The sequence below is a fragment of the Pseudophryne corroboree genome, chromosome 1 (genome assembly GCF_028390025.1).
Source record: "Pseudophryne corroboree isolate aPseCor3 chromosome 1, aPseCor3.hap2, whole genome shotgun sequence".
Taxonomy (NCBI): Eukaryota; Metazoa; Chordata; class Amphibia; order Anura; family Myobatrachidae; genus Pseudophryne; species Pseudophryne corroboree.
This window is the reverse complement of record NC_086444.1, coordinates 1,091,784,283-1,091,803,588: the sequence shown is the minus strand read 5'-3', so window position 1 is coordinate 1,091,803,588 and position 19,306 is coordinate 1,091,784,283. Positions and strand designations below refer to the sequence as shown.

The window sequence follows — 19,306 nt, the reverse complement described above, 5'->3', positions numbered from 1 at the left end:
AACTCGAGCCTGTCAGAGTACCATGCGAACCATTTCTTGAAGTGTGCTCACTTTGTCCTCTGGGAGGAACACTCTCTGAGCTACAGTATCCAGTATTATGCCCAGAAACAGGAGCCGTTGAGATGGCTCCAGATGGGACTTCTGTAAATTGAGAATCCACCCATGGTGAGACAGAAGTTGGATAGTGAGATCTATATGGAGCAGTAGAAGCTCCCTGGAACTCGCTTTTATCAGGAGATCGTCCATGTAAGGGACAACGTTGACCCACTGGACTCTGAGTTGAAACATTTCCACCATCACCTTCGTGAACACCCTCAGAGCCGTAGACAGGCCAAAGGGTAATGCATGAAACTGGTAGTGATCGCTCAGTAGGGCGAACCGCAGATAGGCCTGATGAGGAGGGCCAAAGTGGGATATGGAGGTAAGCATCCTTGATAACCAGGGACACTAGGAATTCTTGGTGTTCCAGGCCTGCGTTCACTGTTATCAAAGCTTCCATCTTGAATTTGAAAACCTCCAGGTAAGGATTCAAGGACTTCAGACTCAAAATGGGTCTCACAGACCAGTCTGGTTTTGGCACTACGAACAGACTGGAGTAGTAACCTTGTCCTTGCTGTAGCAGGGGTACTGGAACAATAACCTGGGACTGGACCAACCTGTCGATGGCCAGTAGTAGCGTAACACGCATATTTTTCAAAGTTGGTAAATTGATTTGAAAAATCGTTGGGGAGGAGCACCGTCGAACTCCAGCTTGTAACCCTGAGATAAGGTCCCTTGCCCAGGCATCTTGGCAGGAACCATCCCAGATGAGGCTGTAGGGACGTAACCGAGCTCCCACTACGAGATCCCCTCGGGGTGGGTGGGCACAGTCATGCCAAAGTCTTTGTGGAAGCTGAACTGGTGCTCTGTTCTTGAGAACCGGCAACGGCTGGTTTCTTAGGCTTACCTCTGGAGCCTCTAGGTGCGTTGGAGGCACCCCTGGATCTAGATTGATATCTGGTGGACCAAAAGGACTGCATAGACAGTCCCGGGTAGGCACGCCTAGCAGGCAGAGCCCCTGAAGGGAGAAACGTGGATTTCCCAGCAGTAGCTTTGGAGATCAATGCATCCAACTCACCTCCGAAAAGCCATTCCCTTGTGAACGGAAGTGATTCCACATTACGTTCGGAGTCAGCGTCTGCCAACCTCTGACACAACCATATGGCTCTGCGTGCAGACACAGCCATAGCAGTGGTCATAGCATTAATATTTCCAATCTCTTTAAGGGAGTCACAGAGGACTCTTGCTGTGTCCTGAATGTGTTTTAGGAAAGTTACAGTAGTAACTAAGGTCATATCACCCGAAAGACCCTCCTGAATTTGAGTAGCCCACGTATGAATTGCATGTGTCATCCAGCAATCTGCAATGACCGGTCATTGAGCTACACCTGCAGCAGTGTAGATAGATTTCAGAGTGGTCTCAATTTTCCTATCCCCCGGGTCCTTTACCGTAAAGGAGCCCGGAGCTGGGAGGACCGCCTTCTTAGAGAGGTAAGAGACAGACGTCTACTGCTGGAGATTCTTCCCAGAATTTCCTGCCTTCAGGTTCAAATGGGAAGGTATGCAAAAACCTTTTGTACACCTGACACTTTTTATCTGGATTTTTCCTGACTAATTTAAATAAATCATCCAATTCCTTGGAATTAGGAAATGTGACTTGTCAGTTTGTCTTTGGGAGAAAAAACGACTGTTGATTAGTAGTGTCCTCCAGGGGGAGCTGTAACACATCCCATATAGCCAATATGAGGGGTTCAATACCCTGTGTAGGGGTGGTATCCCCACTAATGGGATCCACATCATCCTGTACATCACCATCATCAGTATCTGATAGGATTGTAGGTAAAGCATGTTTTTGTGCACCTGTAGTAGATATGGGGGGATGGGGAACATCAGCCTTGGCAGCTAGGTTGGCTACTGGTTGTTGCAGTTCTTGTTTTATTGGCATTGGCAATGAGTTGAGATGACATATAGTAACATAGTAACTATGGTTGAAAAAAAGACAATTGTCCATCGAGTTCAACCTATTTGTGGTTTCCTATGTAGTCTTATTATATGACTAGTTATTTTTATGTTAGGACTAGTTATATTAACTATAATGCGTGCCTACGCACCATAACCCTGAATATCTTTATCCAACAGGAATTTATCTAACCCATTCTTAAAGGCGTTGACTGAGTCCGCCATTACTACTCTCTCAGGCAGAGAATTCCAAACACATATTGTCCTTACTGTGAAAAAACATTTTTGCCTCAATGTGCGGAAACTCCTCTCCTCTAACCTAAGCGAGTGACCACGTGTCCTCTGTGCTGATCTTATAGAAAACAGGTCCCTCCCGAGCTCTGTGTATTGACCCCTTATATATATTTGTAGATGTTGATCATGTCCCCTCTTAGTCTCCTCTTTTACAATATAAAAATGCCAAGCCTTGCAAGCCTTTCCTCATATTCCAGCGTCTACATGCCCTTGATTAGTCTGGTCGCCAGACTCTGAACCTTTTCTAGCTCCAGGATATCCTTTTTGTAATATGGTGCCCAAAATTGCACACAGTATTCAAGATGTGGCCTCACTAGTGATTTATATAATGGGAGTATAATACTCTCGTCCCTTGCATCAATACCCCGTTTTATGCATGCTAATATCTTATTAGCCTTCTTTGCTGCACTCCTACTTTGGGTACGGCTGCTTAATTTGTTATCTATGTGAACCCCTAAGTCTTTTTCCAGTACAGAATCCCCTAATATTACCCCATTTAGTATGTAGGTGTAATTTTTGGTCTTGCCCCCATAGTGCATTACCTTACACTCGTCTGTGTTGAATCTCATTCTCATTTTGCTGCCCATGCTTCCAGTTTAGTTAAGTCGTTCTGAAGAGACTCAGCATCCCCCTCCGTATTTATAACCTTACACAATTTGGTATCGTCTGCGAAAATTGACCCCATGCTCTCTAGGCCTACTGTTAGGTTGTTGATGAAAATGTTGAACAAAAGTGGTCCAAGTACAGACCCTTGTGGCATACCACTTAGTACTTTAGTCCAATTAGAAAATGATCCATTGACCACAACGCGCTGCTCCCTATTATCTAACCAATTACTGACCCAAGTGCATATTGTGCTCCCTAGCCCTATTTCTTGCAGCTTATAGATAATACGCATGTGTGGTACAGTGTCAAAAGCTTTGGCAAAGTCTAAAAAGATTACATCCAACTGCTTACCCTGATCAAGGTTCGCACGCACTGTTTCATAAAAGCCAGGTAAGTTGGTTTGACATGATCTGTCCTTCACAAATCCATGTTGGTTCCTTTTAATGACCTTATTTGCTTACAGGAACTTTTGACTACTGTCCCTTAGAATACCTTCCAATACTTTCCCCACTATAGCTGTAAGACTAACTGGTCTATATAGTTACCTGGTTCTGCTTTGCTCCCCTTTTTGAATATCAGCACTACCTCCGCTATACGCCAGTCTTTGGGAACCATACCCAATTTAACCGAATCCATGAAGATCAAAAATAGAGGTCTTGCTACTTCAGCGTGCAACTCCATAAGAACTCTCGGGTGAATTACATCTGGACCAGATGACTTATTAATCTTTAACTTTTTTAATCGGTCACAGACTACCTCCTCCGATAAATAAGCATTTAGCAGTGGGACATTATCTTTGTTGAGATTTTGTGTTAGACCCAGCATTTGGTGCTCTCTGGTAAATACCGTTGAAAAAAACCTGTTTAGTTTGTTTGCTATGTCATTATCATTTTTGTTTAAGACTCCCCTCTTGTCCTTTAAAGGGCCTATACTCTCCTTTTTTAGTCTCTTGCTGTACTTAAAAAAAAAATTTGGGATTCACTTTGCTTTCCTTTGCTACTAGTTTTTCAGTTTCTACTTTAGCCGCTCTTATTCCTTTTTTGCATATTTTATTACAGTCCTTATAGTGCTGGAATGACTCCGCATCCCCCTCAGATTTTTATTTTTTAAATGCTCGTCTTTTTTTGTCCATTTATTCCTTTATATTTTTGTTAAACCACATTGGTTTGGGATTTTTATTCCTTTTTTTGCTGCTGGTGGGAATAAATTTACAAGTATTATTAATTAGCAGTGATTTTAATACATCCCATTTCTCTGTAGTATTTTTTCCTTGAAACAGATTTTCCCATTCAATGTCCCTTAACGCTTCCTTCATCATGTCAAAGTTGGCTTTGGTAAAGTTTAGAGTCCTAGGTGAGCCAATATAGGACTGCTTATGAAAACGGATATTGAATGTGACCATATTGTGGCCGCTGTTACCTATGGGCTCTCCTACTTCAATATTTGATGCCAATTCCCCATTGTTAGTTAATACCAGGTCTAAGATTGCATTGCATCTAGTTGGTTCCTCGATTAATTGAACTAAGTAATTATCATTTAGCGTATTTAAAAACATATTGCCCCTAGCAGTATCACATGAATTGATTTTCCAGTTTATCTCGGGATAGTTAAAGTCTCCCATCACTACTATGTCTCTTATTCCTGCTGCTCTTTCAATTTGATTCAGTAACAATTTCTCGTCAGACACAATAATACCAGGCGGCCTGTAGCATAACCCCAATAATAACTTCTTTATTCCATTACCCCCGCATGTAATTTCTACCCATAACGTCTCAATAGTATTTACAGTCCCTTCGTGAATATCAGACATCATAATTTTGATAGCCCCCAGCCAGGAAGCCTCTGGACTCTCCCCCACATTGTTATCAGCATTTTGTGATGACCGACTACACTGCTCACATATGGAGCCAGATGAAATAGGGGAGAATCTGGCATTACATAAACTGCATAACTTGTTTAACCATTATGAAATACAGATACAATACACATACAACACAGACTGATTACAATACAAGCCTGCCCTAATGCATGTGAGGAGTCACAGAAGAGAGGACCCCAGCGCACCCAACGCTGTACAGCCCCAGTGAGGCTGTCAGCGTTTTATATATATATATATATATATATATATATATATATATATAACAGTGATCCTGTCTGTAAACTGTGCACCAATAGTGGCTCTACACCTGGTACCAGTGATCCTGTGAACATGTGGAGGATCTGTAGGAGGCTGCTGCTGCTGCTTATGCAGAGGAAGGCGCCAAAATGCTGCTGAGCCCGCTCTGGTGTAGCTCCGCCCCCCCGGAATGGCGCCAGGGCTACTACACCATTTGTAGCCTCACATCAATGTTTGGTACAATAACGCCAGCCAGTCTCACGCAGGGGCTCCAGCGGGTCCCCCCAGGAGGGACCCGTGCGCCTCTGCTGCACAATGAACCGGGGGACGCCCCTAGTGGGGCACCCCAGTTTGTACTCATCACTGGCAATCAGCTTCAGGCATTGTCAGGGGTGTGCGGCATGTTGCGGCTGCAACAGCTAAGGCGCAGTGCCCCGCTGAACAAACAGCCCCTCAGGACAGTGGTCCTGCAGCGGGGAAGCGGCTCTGCACCTCATGAGGCCCTAACTCCCACGGCGCAGGTATGCTGTTGTCCTGGTAGCGAATTCCCGGCGCTATTCAACTGTCATTGAATTGAATGGTGCCCATAGAGTTGCCAGTTCACGGGGATTTGCAGCATTTACATCTTTACATAACAATCCTGTTATTGGAAATATGACAATGATGTGCGGGGAGGCAGGGCCTTCCTTGTCATACTCCAATATACACCAGAGTTTTGAATATATAAAGTATATGAAAAATACAAAGAATATATCACAAATATCTTCGTGTTATTCTAATAAATTGTTATAGTTAAAACTCTGAAGCAAAATGTCTATGCCTATCTTTTCCGCACATCTCTGAAAACTCACCAAATTTCCAGCAGTATATAGTGTATAATGCCCACATGCACCCTTAAGCTCATATATTGTGTGTAAATCTGGCTCTGATACTAGACAGTGCCTCCTGAGCCATTTACCTCACCTGCACGTTTCTGAAATATGGGGTTTTCCGCAATACCATGGAACTTGTGTTACAACCTCTTGCCTAAGTTAAGTGCCTTCCGAGCTTCTTACAAAGTGCGCCCCATCAAATACCTAAAACAGCTAAAGTCATTATCTAAGGCTCTATAATATGAATGAAACCCCTCTGTGGCAAGCTGATATGTTAGGATGGAGGCATTTTAACATGGCAGATACAGAATGAATGACAACTTGCTAATCTTTCTTTGAAGAAATGCATTGTGTGGCTCGGTTGATGTCAGAGTAAACTCTAAAAACAGAAGTCTATCTTTTTTTGACCTGAATCAGCAGCCATCAAGAAACTAAATATGTAGGCGGGGCTTCAGCTGTCCAATGGATTTGGGAGTAGATACGTTACTCGTCGAGAGAGCTGCAGTGAATACATTTATCCAGTGAACTTTGATGGACCTTTAAACAAGATTCCATTTCCCATCCAAGAATCCACTGGTGAAACGACACCGAACGTTTTTCTGCAATTTCAGTTGTATAGTGGAGGAGCTGGTATAATAGGCTTAATGATGTGTTCAGTCCATTTCCTGAATGAAAAACACATTTATACCCATGGTCTGTAATGAAGACATTATAATTTTAGAAGTGGGAAATTAAAAATCCATTGAAAGAATGCCACATGCCAGAGGACCCACTGACTGCAATTGTTATGTCCCTCACACGGAAGGGCACGATTACTTATACTTTGGTACTGCTGTATACTGCTGACGACGTTTGCAGTGTGATGCACTTGCAATGGTGATTTTAATCACAAACAAAGTCCCTTTCCCAATAATTATGCAGAAAATATCAATTTGTTTCAAACAATGAGAAGCTAAAGAATAAGTTATGTTGTCTGGAGAGGGGCGCCATCATGGTTTAGGGTGAAGACCAGGTTCATGTCTCCGTATGAAATCTTCATCTCAACAATAAGCCCGTTATTGTAAAATCCATGTTTGTTAACAGGTATAGGGCGGTTATCAGCTGTATATGGAGCAGTAAGTCGGAATTTTTGATTTGATTATCCCCAGGCTTTCCTTTTGATGGAAATAAAGAAAAACTTCAGGTTAAAAAATAAACTGCAAAGTCCTATATTTAATAAAATGAAAAAGCATCAAACCACACAACTATAAAAGGTGAGGCCCTGTGTAGCCCCAGAACATGTGTTAAAACCATAGCACATTTATCCCCAAATAACCTTCTGAAATGAAGACTTACCTTACAGGTGCAATAAGCATTAAACTGACAAGAGGTGCGCCCACTGCCATTTATATAACGTGGAACGGTGGCACCAAGGTTTCTCAAAATATCAAGACCTCTTTCTTTTGTTACATAAAAGTACCATTTTATTCCAGCCGATGTCTTAGTGCTTAATTTCCCTTTGATAATATATGTACAGTAAAAATAAAACAGGCCGTGTTCCCTACCACAACTGCACCAGTGCTGTAACATGGACTGGTCACAAATAAAGAAGGGGGACAATGAGCGTGCACTCCCAACTGCAAATATGGCAACCAACACCAAGTATATCGGGTCATACTACAAATGGAAGAAATGGACAAACTGAGGTTCCCATCATAATGTGATGCCAGACCCAGCACTGGGCAGGAATTCAAAAGGGTATAGAGCCCACGAAAGCCATGCACCCCTTCTGAATAGCACCAAGGCTTATTTGGGCAGCAGGTGCCTGGGTAACAGAATATAAACATTAATATACTGTTATAGGACTACAAGTGCCAGCATGTCCGTGGTCTGCAGAAATAAAACACACAGGCATATTTAAAAATAAATAAATAAATCCTTGTTTCAAATTTTATTAAGGTGCTAAATTGAAAGATCATTTTTTTTCATTAAATAGTACACAGGGAATCTTCATCAACAACGTAACCCAAACAGAAATTAAAAAAAAAAAAAAAATTGTGCATTTGATGCGCATACAATCATGCGATTTATCGCATGCACCTTGCGACCAGAAATCGGGTGACCAGAAATGGGTGGAGGGGAGTGTCTAGGAAGTGAGCTAAATAACTCACAGATCGCACATTGCAGTGCGATAAATAGAATGTGGTAAAAACAGCATGCGATCGCACATACGATCCGATAAATATTAAGTGCAGCACATGAGATCTTGAGACGCGAGATTCGACCGGCTTGCCCGCGCATCGCGTCGCATGGTACATAAGATGTGCATACAATCCTGCGATTTATCGCACAGATGCGGTCGAAATCGTAGGATTGTACCAGACATCTCACAAGTATATGGGCACCATAAGGTTCATGTATACATTTTCCCTGGCTGTATTCAGGTCAGTGTAATTTAGCGCTCATTTACAGTATGGCAAATGCATCATACACCCCGTGTAACCCTACACTCCGTTAGATACCATATTGTAATACTGTACTACATTGGAGCAAAGATGCATCATACAGTATGTGTAATTAAGTTTCACTTGGATATGTGACATGAGATTTGTCCTACTCAGATCTATGTATGCCATTTACAACTGGGGCTCTGTAAGTAGCAGTTCCACTGGCTAAAAACAGGTCTACCTGTCCCCTGCTTAATGCAAACAAGCCCAAGCTATATCAGTGATGCTGGTTATTAATTGAGGAGAAAGCAGACGGTTTTACTTATCTTACAAGGAATCAGTTTTTAGGATTAGGATGAGTGATTCTTGTGATTTACGGCAAGCAGCCGCCACTAGTTTTACATGAAAAACAAAAATGAAGATGGTTGGAGGAGGAGGAGGAGGGGGTGTCCACCTCTTCTCCAACCTTCTAGGCTGAGAGGTTTGTGTCCGTACTCAGGAATCCTGACCATGGTACCAGGGAAAAATACAAATAAAAAAAATAAAAAGGAAGGGGGAAATAGTGATAAATTGGGAAGTTACTGTATTATGGCCCTCATTCCGAGTTGTTCGCTCGCTAGCTGCTTTTAGCAGCATTGCAAACGCTAGGCCGCCGCCCTCTGGGAGTGTATCTTAGCTTAGCAGAATAGCGAACGAAAGGTTAGCAGAACTGCTAATAAATACAGGTTGAGTATCCCATATCCAAATATTCCGAAATACGGAATATTCCGAAATACGGACTTTTTTGAGTGAGAGTGAGATAGTGAAACCTTTGTTTTTTGATGGCTCAATGTACACAAACTTTGTTTAATACACAAAGTTGTTACAAATATTGTATTAAATGACCTTTAGGCTGTGTGTATGAGGTGTATATGAAACAAATGAATTGTGTGAATGTAGACACACTTTGTTTAATGCACAAAGTTATAAAAAATATTAGCTAAAATTACCTTCAGGCTGTGTGTATAAGGTGTATATGTAACATAAATGAATTGTGTGAATGTAGACACACTTTGTTTAATGCACAAAGTTATAAAAAATATTAGCTAAAATTACCTTCAGGCTGTGTGTATAAGGTGTATATGTAAAATAAATGAATTCAGTGCTTAGATTTAAGTCCCATCACCATGATATCTCATTATGGTATGCAATTATTCCATTATTTTACCTGGCACGCCTGCGTTTTTTAGCACACTCCCTGAAAACGTCCAGTTTCCGCCCAGAAACACCCACTTCCTGTCAATCACATTACGATCACTCGAGCGATGAGAAAACGTTGCTCGAACTTGTGTAAATCTTCAAAGTTTTGTGTTAAATTACTTAACGCATGCGCGCTGCGTACCATGCGCATGCGCATTTTCCACCTAATCGCTCCGTTGCGAAAAACGACAACGAGTGAACAACTTGGAATGATCCAATTTTTAAATGAACTTTCGGCATTGGGTAATCTCACACTGTTTGAGTGATATCTCATTAAGGATTATTTAAATACACTCACTGCAAGTAATTTCCGGTTACAAATTTGCAAATATTCCTAATATTCATAATCGATAATCATTTGAAATGAAAGAAACTGACAGACATTGGGACTTTAAAAGAATATCCAAAGCGCTTAACCTATCATAAAAGTATAAGTGCCATCTACAAAGGATTCAAACACTATGTTCTAATTTTTATGACTTTCCTGAGCACTGACAAAGATCCTTGCACACACAAGACGCACCACCACACATTGTTGCTGCACAACCACCGCCAGGTAACAGTGTGAGATTACCCTTCACCCGATTTCATTCAAAAACGACCTTCTATATCCAAACTTAACACCCGGTATACACCATGTTCCACGTTTTTATTTTCAGTACCATGTTCGGGATATCAGAGTATAAACTTAAACCACTCATTTTAAAAGTTTTGAGAAGTACTGGACCCACCCTCCACTCCCTCTTCATTTTGCACTTGAGTTGGATCCATATTGGTCAGTTCCTGAGTTCCTAGCCACACATTCCATACTTTTGGCAGACCTTCCCATCTGGACAACTCCCACTACTTGCAAAACAATAATGCTCAAACATACACCCTATACAGAACCAACATAATGCAAGGGTTGTCCATTTACTGTAGCAGATCATGTTTAGACAAACAACAGTTTCTCATTGGTTGGTTCATTGGAGATACAGCAATGGCAATAGGAAGAAGAAAATACTGCAAAACTAAACTCTGGTTAAATGGTAAATAATACAGAAATTGTAACCTGCAATTTTGTTTTGATCGCATACTGAGAAATATGCCATACATCCATAAGCCATAACATTAAACCATCTGCCTAATATGGGCCCTCATTCCGAGTTGTTCACTCGCTAGCAGATTTTAGCAGCATTGCACACGCTAGGCCGCCGTCCTCTGGGACTGTATCTTAGCTTGGCAGAATTGCAAATGAAAGATTAGCAGAATTGTGAATAGAAAATTCTTAGCCGTTTCTGAGTAGCTCGAGACTTACTCCTACACTGCGATCAGCTCAGCCCGTTCCGTTCCTGGTTTGACGTCACAAACACGCCCTGCGTTCGGTTAGCCACTTCCCCCGTTTCTCCACACACTCCCGCGTTTTATCCTGGCACGCCTGCGTTTTTCCGCACACTCCCAGAAAACGGTCAGTTTCCGCCCAGAAACACCCACTTCCTGTCAATCACACTCCGATCACTTCAACGATGGAAATTCTTTGTTCGGACGTGAGTAAATCTACTAAGTTTTGTGATAAAATACTTAGCGCATGCGCACTGCGTACCATGCGCATGCGCATTTTCGCCTTAATCGCTCCGTTGAGAAAATCGGCAACGAGCGAACAACTCGGAATGACCGCCATTGTGCAGGTAACCCTCTTGACACCAAAACAGCTCTGTCCCACTGAGGCACAGACTCCACAAGAACTCTGAAGGCGTCCTGTGGTATCTGGTACCAGTACATTAAAGGCAGATCCTTTAAGTCCAACAAACTTGCGGGGTGGGAGGGGTAAGGGTTGGGGGCACCTACATCGATCAGACTTGTGTTTCCAGAAAAACCTACAGATTTGATCTGGAAAATTTGGAGGCCAAATCAACACCCTGAACTCTTTGTCATGTTCCTCAGACCATTGCTGAACTATTTTTTTTGTGTAAATGGGCGCATTATCCTGCTGACAAAGGCCACTGCCATCAGGGAATACAGCTGCCATGAAGGGAAGTGCTTAGTTTGCAACAATGTTTAGGTAGCTGGTACAGTATGTGTCAAAGTAACATCCACATGAATGTCAGGACTGAAGGTTTCCCAGTTTTCAGTGGGCAGCTGCCAAGCTATCCAAGCAGTGCTCTTCTGACAAGCAATGGCTATATTGAAGGCAGTAATTGAAACTCCAAACTTTACGGCTTTCTTTGACATAAGCACTGGCTGCAGGGAGGCGAGAACCTCATGTATGGCCGGTGTGCTGGAACCTGGATCTTCAGGGTTCTGCTAGTGAGGGGGTCGGCTGTTACAGTTCAGCTTTAGGTTTGGGTGGAGGTATTACTTGAACTTGCCACATTGCTTTCATGTCAAGAGTAAAAAGTAAAAAACATATTTACCTTCCCCCCATGCTGTTCCAAGCTCTGTAAAGCAGTTGTGACTGCTTCTTTATATTTTTTATCCATCAATCTTTTGGCAAGCTAATGAAAAAGGGAGCATCAAATTGCATTAGCACGTACTCCTAACAAGTATACAAGCCTATATGACATTTCTAGAATAATACACAGTCTAAAGATTTCAGTATCCCATAATTCAAATGCTCAAACTTCTGTAATGATGTAAACGAAGTGCACTGACATAATGTGACCACACAATCTGAAGGGGTTTACTGTGCAAGATGTCAATGTCTCAACAAAGTCCACCCTACAATCAATGTGGAGCCTCCTTTTCCATTGAAATGATCTATATTCCCTTTCCGCAAAGCATTGATCACTCCTACAGTACATTTCCATCATCTCTACCAATGAATGCCATTTTAATAATCTCACTCCGCAAAATAAATATCTGTTGGTGACAGTATTAGACCCCGGGGGGTAAATGTAAGAGGGTGCGAGAATGAGCATATTTAAAGCGGTAATAATTTACAAGGCAAAACCAGGTTGGTTTTGCTAAATGATTGCTGCTTTAAAAATATGGTCATTCTCGCAAAAACTCCACCTCCTGCCATTCTATACTTTCTCCCAGTGCGCTGGGGAACAGGCCTGGCTGCTCTGGAGTGCTATCATATCCAGCGGTTGGGGGATAGTTTCAGCCTTCCACTGCTGTGTGGGAACCACGTGACACTCTGGTTGGCCAGCGCTATACTCCAGCATCCTGGGAACCATTTACCGGGTACAGCATACAAAATAACAATGCAACCATAGAGTTCAATGACACAGCTAATGACCAAAACGAAGGGAGACCGTAATCCACAGCCTTTCCCAAAGTGTTTATAAGAAAACACAATCAGACCATAAAATATGCAGCAACAGGAAGGCCAAAACGGTGCTTATCTGGAGAGAGTGGGTTTTTTTTCCAGACTGCCTTGAATGAAATCACTTTATATTTGAACTGACAGATTCAGGCTTTTTAAACAAAGTAATAAAAGCCTATACTATACTAAATGATCATAATTCAGCAACAACAGTTGCAATGTCTGCACAAGTTTGCTAAATGTTCTCAGTACCTTTTTTTTCTGTATGCGGCACTACAAGTCTCAGCATGGTAGCACCTCTCATAATGTCTAGTTAGGGTGTGCAGTCCCCCCTTATACCGTCTGGTTATTTTGCTTGAAAATAATGCCTACAGTACCTTTTTCCCTATGACTTACTGGGGGGAATTCAATTGTTTGAGCAAGTGGCTGCCAGTGCCGAGCGCCTGACAGAGCAAATCAATTGTTGTTCCGTTTGGGCGTGAACAGCTGTCAGTGCGGTGATTTCAGCTTGCTGCCCCCGGAAGTGGCAAGCTAAAATGTGCAAAAAGTCGTCAGTTTGGGAATATTTGTGTAGCGCCCATTACTGCAGACCAGGCATGTCAAACTCGTGGCCCTCCAGCTGTTGTGAAACTACAAGTCAAAGCATGCTTTGCCAGCATACCTTCCACTGATCCACTGGTCAAGCATGCTGGGACTTGTAGTTTCACAACAGCTGGATGACCATGAGTTTGACATGCCTGCAGTAGATGGATTAAGCTGCTTTATATGGCTAAACCCTGTCTGTTTGGGTGCAAAATACAAAATAAAAAAAACATTTGAATAGCATCCCCCTCCCCAATTTGCATTACTTTAGACTGGAGATCACTGGAGATCAGGCACCAATGAGGTTTATTTTTTCATAGCCCACAACGTTCAGCACATCACTAATTGCATACTTTTTAACTTGCACTATTCATCAACACAAAAAACACATGAAAAAATAGGCACTTTGCACACAGACTGCCCTTAGCACAGACTTAGTAACTATGGCCATACCAACTCAGGACAAAGTGGAGTGCAAGAATTCACTCTATGATCATGGATATACATGCAAATGAGAACACTTCCGTCCCTTGTTAACTGGATGGAATATAAAAAACATCTCATCTACAAAGCCAAATAGGAAGGAAAGTTATATTTAGAGACGTTAACAATTATTCCTCTGTACAATCATCACAATTATCTGTAAAATTAAACTTTTAGTAATACCTTCCTTTACTTACACTGGTTAGTAGATTCTTAAGGTGAATGTTAAGTGGTGGTCCCACAACAGCACTTAACTGTACTAAACCATTGAGACCTCTTTCAAATACACCACCATCAGCGTGAATCTAAGAGTAAAGAACAGATGTATGTGTAAGGCGTGACAGTGTTACCATGTAGATGAGTCTACCTCTGCTATACATGGTATAAAATTAATACTTTTAAGAGCTGTGCATAATTTTAACTCTTTGCAAATCCTTTATTAAATTTAGCACTTCAGGGTGCTGGTCTTTCACGGCCATAAGGCTTTCAATGCTAGGACCAGCTCGCTTCAACTCAGAAAGAGCCTCCGAAAGCAATGCACTATGATGAGTAGCGTCATCATTGGTGCATTGGCTTCTCCTGTCTTCCACGAGACCCTCTCCTCTCGCTCTGGCACCCTGTACTCTCGGATCCTGCCATATGACAATCCATTTTATTTAGATTCTGCTCTGACAGACACCCCTCATTAATCTGTACCCTGTACTAAGGATCTACTCCTGGGTCATCTTCCTCTCACCTACCTGGCACACGGTCCCTGAAACCCTCCCCGATTATCTGCCATCCTGTCCTGTGACAAATACCAATCTTTATTGGCACCATTTTCTCTGCCCTGGGATCCTAAGTCCAGACCACCTCTCCTCTATTTCCTGGAGTCCAGCAGAAACACTTACATGAAGAGCTGCACATGGAGATCAGAACACAGAGGCCGTATGTCTCCCTATAACAGCATTACCATTATAGTAGAAACATAAGGTGGCTATAATAACAGCCATGCCAAACAAAACAGCCTTCACAATGACACTAGATTAGTGGTATCCAAACAGCAAACCTGAAGTGGTGCCAAGGGAGGCTGGGTGTGATTGTGGACAAGTCCGAAATGAAATGATTTTGGTTGACATCTTTGAAGACTTGTCCATGCGCTACCTATAGCCTTAGAGATTTTGACACCCATAAATGCCATAATCTCCTTCTTTTCATTATATTGGAAACATAATGGTATAAGTAATTATACTGCCCATTTGGCAGTGGGGATCTAACAGTTTTCTATGGACAAAAATTGAATTTCTACATATCTACACTATCCTGCATATCGTATGAGAAATACATACCAGGGCACTTTTCAAAGCTGCTGCCAGTTTGGGTAAGATGGGCAAAGCTTTTTCAGCAGCCCCAGAAACCATCAGCAATTCCTTAAATCCCTCCTGAGAAACAAAAGTATAAGGATGCCTGGTTTCTCGGAGACCCTGTGGCAAGAGAAATAAAATAAATGTAATATTTTCATTTGTATTAAGCAGCAAGACATGATGAATGAAACGCTTTCCAATACATTCATCTAATACGTTATTTACTGTATTCCTCTGCCCTGTTAGCTATGCAAAATAAATGGTCAAGGCAGTGTTTTTCTCTCAATGCTTGGCAATCACTGGAGCTGATAGAGCTGCACACGTTTTGCAGGCAGATCTTGTGATATTTATACCCTGCGTGTGCTCTGTAGCTCAGCAAACATATCTTCAGGCAATGACAAAACGTACACACATCCGCATGGGTAAAACAGGGTGGTAGCAGCATTCGCATGTACTGTAGGTTACGTTTAGTCAGGGAGTGTAGATAAAACTGTGGGCCATGTAACTGTGTACAGATGTAGCCACCTTTATCTTGACTGGCTGAGGCGTTTGTCCCGATCGGGCATACGCAGCGTACCGGGGCGCAGGGAGACGCGCCTAGTCACAGAGAGGCATGCCCAATCGCAGAGCGTTTGGCGTTACCTTTACGTGTAATACCTGCAATCATCCACCAGATGTCGCTTTTTACAATCACTACTGCGCATGCGTGTGATCTCCCGTAAAATACAATACTGAAATATATAGTAAGGACTACTTTACTAAGGCGTCTCGTTACGCTGCATACAGTAAATACTCATTACACTGCATTATTTAATACAGTATATACGGTACAGACGCAAATAGTACAGCATACAGTATATGATCCATTTACAGTACTATATGAATATGTGAGCGTCCAAGTCCCGCAGACAAAACAACATAAAACCAGTAGTGTACACTGTCGCAAATGGACGTCTTAGAAGTTCACTATTGCCTAGTGAGATTAGGAATATTGTACAGTATGTTAGCGTCCTAATCCCGTAGCCATTACAGCATAATCAAAACCAATGGATTTATTCATCTGTCTGTGGCGAAGTGGTGAAGTGTTCCGCTTCCTATACTCAGAGTCCCGGGTTCGAGTCCTAAAGTACGAATGCATGTTAGTTTTTTCCAGACACTTTATTATTTTTTTATTCACATAAACCAGGGCAAAGCTGCAGGAGCGGTTCTACTGTTAAGGTTCTATGCACCGTACAGTACACATACAATTCTTTAGCAGGGCAGACTCAATAGAAATGGCTACCACCTGTGACTCCTTGCCCCACAGAGGTCCTAGGCTATGGAGCAAGTAACAGTCCAGATTTTGCAGGCTATGGGGCAATGCTGAAGGAGCGTCACAATCCCCTAGCTAAAATACACAGGGGCGATAGGGATAAGCGAGGTCTATGCACATTACGGTACACCGGACTCGATCGCATAGCACACTGGCAAAATGGCCGCCGCCCCTGAACCCCCACCACGTGAGAGATGGCATAAGTTTTGCAGGCTACGTGGCAATGCTGAAGGAGCGTCACAATCCCCTAGCTAAAATACACAGGGGCGATAGGGATAAGCGAGGTCTATGCCTTAGGGGAATCGAACGCTCATACTTGCATTTCAAAAGCACAGAGTTTTCCACCGCCTCCTGCTAGCCCATCGCCCTTCCCCCCTGGGAGCCTGCAGAGGTCATGCAGCAGACAGGGAGGGAGTTCAGGTCATGTGCAATACACAGACGCCGAAGATCTACAGTACTGTTTTACTCAGTTAGTTACGTCAGAATACACTCATTTATACTCATTACCGCTGTGTATTTGCATTTGGCGTAAAGAATCGCTCCTGCAGATTTACTCTGATTTATGTGAAACCTGTGTGCACCCTTCCATTGACTGTCTTACACAGAAAAAAAAATAATATGTAAGTGATTGTCACGGGAACACATTAAAAAAAAAAGGTTGGCACTTCCTTCCCATTGGTGTTGGTTTATGCCTTAGGGGACTCGGACGCTCAAACTTGTATTTCAAAGGCACGGTATTTTCCACCGCCTCCCCCAACCCCCATCGCCCTTCCCCCCTGGGAGCCTGCACAGGTCATGCAGTAGACAGGGAGGCAGTTCAGGTTATGTGCAATACACAAATGCCGAAGATCTACAGTACTGTTTTGTTCAGTCAGAATACACTCATTTATACTCATTACCGCTGTGTATTTGCATTTAGCGTAAAGAATCGCTCCTGCAGATTTACTCTGAATTATGTGAAACTTGTGTGCACCCTTCCATTGAATGTTTTACAAAGAAAAAAAAATTAGGATTTTAATACCTACCGGTGAATCCTTTTCTCTTAGTCCGTAGAGGATGCTGGGGATGCTTCAAGAACCATGGGGTATAGACGGGATCCGCAGGAGACATGGGCACTTTAAGACTTTAAAAGGGGCGTGAACTGGCTCCTCCCTCTATGCCCCTCCTCCAGACTCCAGTTATAGGAACTGTGCCCAGGGAGACGAACATTTAGAGGAAAAGGATTTAATTTTTAAAACTAAGGTGAGACACATACCAGCTCACACCTCAAACATGCCGTACAACATGGCATTCAACACAACGCATGCAACGGCATGAACAACGTCAGCAACAGGCTGACTTAACGCAACACCACATGTGTGTAACCATAACCAATAACTGCAGATACAGTACGCACTGGGACGGGCGCCCAGCATCCTCTACGGACTAAGAAAAGGATTTACCGGTAGGTTTTAACATCCTATTTTCTCATAAGTCCTAGAGGATGCTGGGGATGCTTCAAGAACCATGGGGTTTATACCAAAGCTCTAGAACGGGCGGGATAGTGCGGATGACTCTGCAGCACCGACTGACCAAACAAGAGGTCCTTATCAGCCAGGATATCAAACTTGTAAAACTTTGCAAAGGTGTTTGATCCTGACCAAGTAGCTGCTCGGCCAAGCTGTAATGCCGAGACCCCTCGGACAGCCGCCCAGGATGCGCCCACCTTTCTGGTAGAATGGGTCTTCACTGATTTCGGTAAAGGCAATCCCGCTGTAGAATGAGCCTGCTGAATCGTATTACAGATCCAGCGTGCAATAATCTTGTTGGGAGCCCACAGGACAAACAGAGCCTCCGTTTTCCTAATCTGAGCCTTTCTGGCGACATAAATTTTCAAAGCTCTGACCACATCGAGAGACTTCGATTCCACCAAGGCTTCAGTAGCCACTGGCACAATAGGCTGGTTCACGTGAAACGATGAGACCACTTTTGGCAGAAATTGCTGCCGAGCTCTCAACTCCGCTCTATCTGCATGGAAGATTAAATAGGGGCTTTTGTGAGACAAAGCCGCAAATTCAGACACCCGCCTTGCGGATGCCAAGGCCAACAGCATAACTACTTTCCAAGTGAGGAATTTCAACTCAACCTTATGTAAAGGTTCAATCCAATGAGATTGCAGGAATTGCAACACCACATTAAGATCCCATGGTGCCACTGGGGGCACAAAGGGAGGTTGGATGTGCAGCACGCCTTTCACGAAAGTCTGAACTTCTGGAAGGGAGGCCAATTCTTTTTGAAAGAAAATTGATAAAGCCAAAATTTGTACTTTAATGGGGCCTAACTTTAGGCCCGCATCCACACCTGCTTGCAGAAAATGGAGAAAACGCCACAGCTGAAATTCCTCCGTAGGAGCCTTCTTGGATTCACACCAAGACACATATTTTCTCCAAATACGGTGGTAATGTTTCGCCGTCACTTCTTTTCTAGCCTGAAGAAGTGTGGGAATGACTTCACTGGGAATACCCTTTCGGGCTAGGATTTGGCGTTCAACTGACATGCCGTCAAACGCAGCCGCGGTAAGTCTTGATACATGCACAGCTCCTGCTGTAACAGGTCCTCTCGTAGAGGAAGAGGCCAGGGATCTCCTGTGAGTAATTCCTGAAGATCCGGATACCAGGCCCTCCTTGGCCAGTCTGGAACAATGATTATCGCCTGAACCCTTGTTCTTCTTATGATCTTTCTCACTTTTGGAATGAGTGGAAGTGGAGGGAACACATAGTCCGACTGAAACACCCACGATGTCACTAGGG

The 19,306-nt window shown here is 43.0% G+C and overlaps 1 protein-coding gene across 7 annotated transcripts in view; it reads right to left on the bottom strand.

Annotated features, from left to right (window-relative positions):
* PACRGL (parkin coregulated like) overlaps positions 1 to 19,306 on the bottom strand; it is a 162,515-nt gene that overhangs the window by 9,440 nt on the left and 133,769 nt on the right. For 3 of the 7 annotated variants that reach the window (XM_063921632.1, XM_063921624.1, XM_063921587.1), the window contains exons 5-8: positions 15,191 to 15,325; positions 14,060 to 14,167; positions 11,944 to 12,024; positions 6,582 to 7,039 (exon numbers count right to left, since the gene is read on the bottom strand). In XM_063921632.1, the coding sequence (XP_063777702.1) occupies positions 6,983 to 7,039; positions 11,944 to 12,024; positions 14,060 to 14,167; positions 15,191 to 15,325 (381 nt within the window). In that variant the 3' untranslated portion in view covers positions 6,582 to 6,982. Of the gene's footprint in view, positions 1 to 6,581; positions 7,040 to 11,943; positions 12,025 to 14,059; positions 14,168 to 15,190; positions 15,326 to 19,306 lie in introns of those variants that run through there. The other 4 variants (XM_063921595.1, XM_063921605.1, XM_063921615.1 and 1 more) reach the window with 4 other exon arrangements.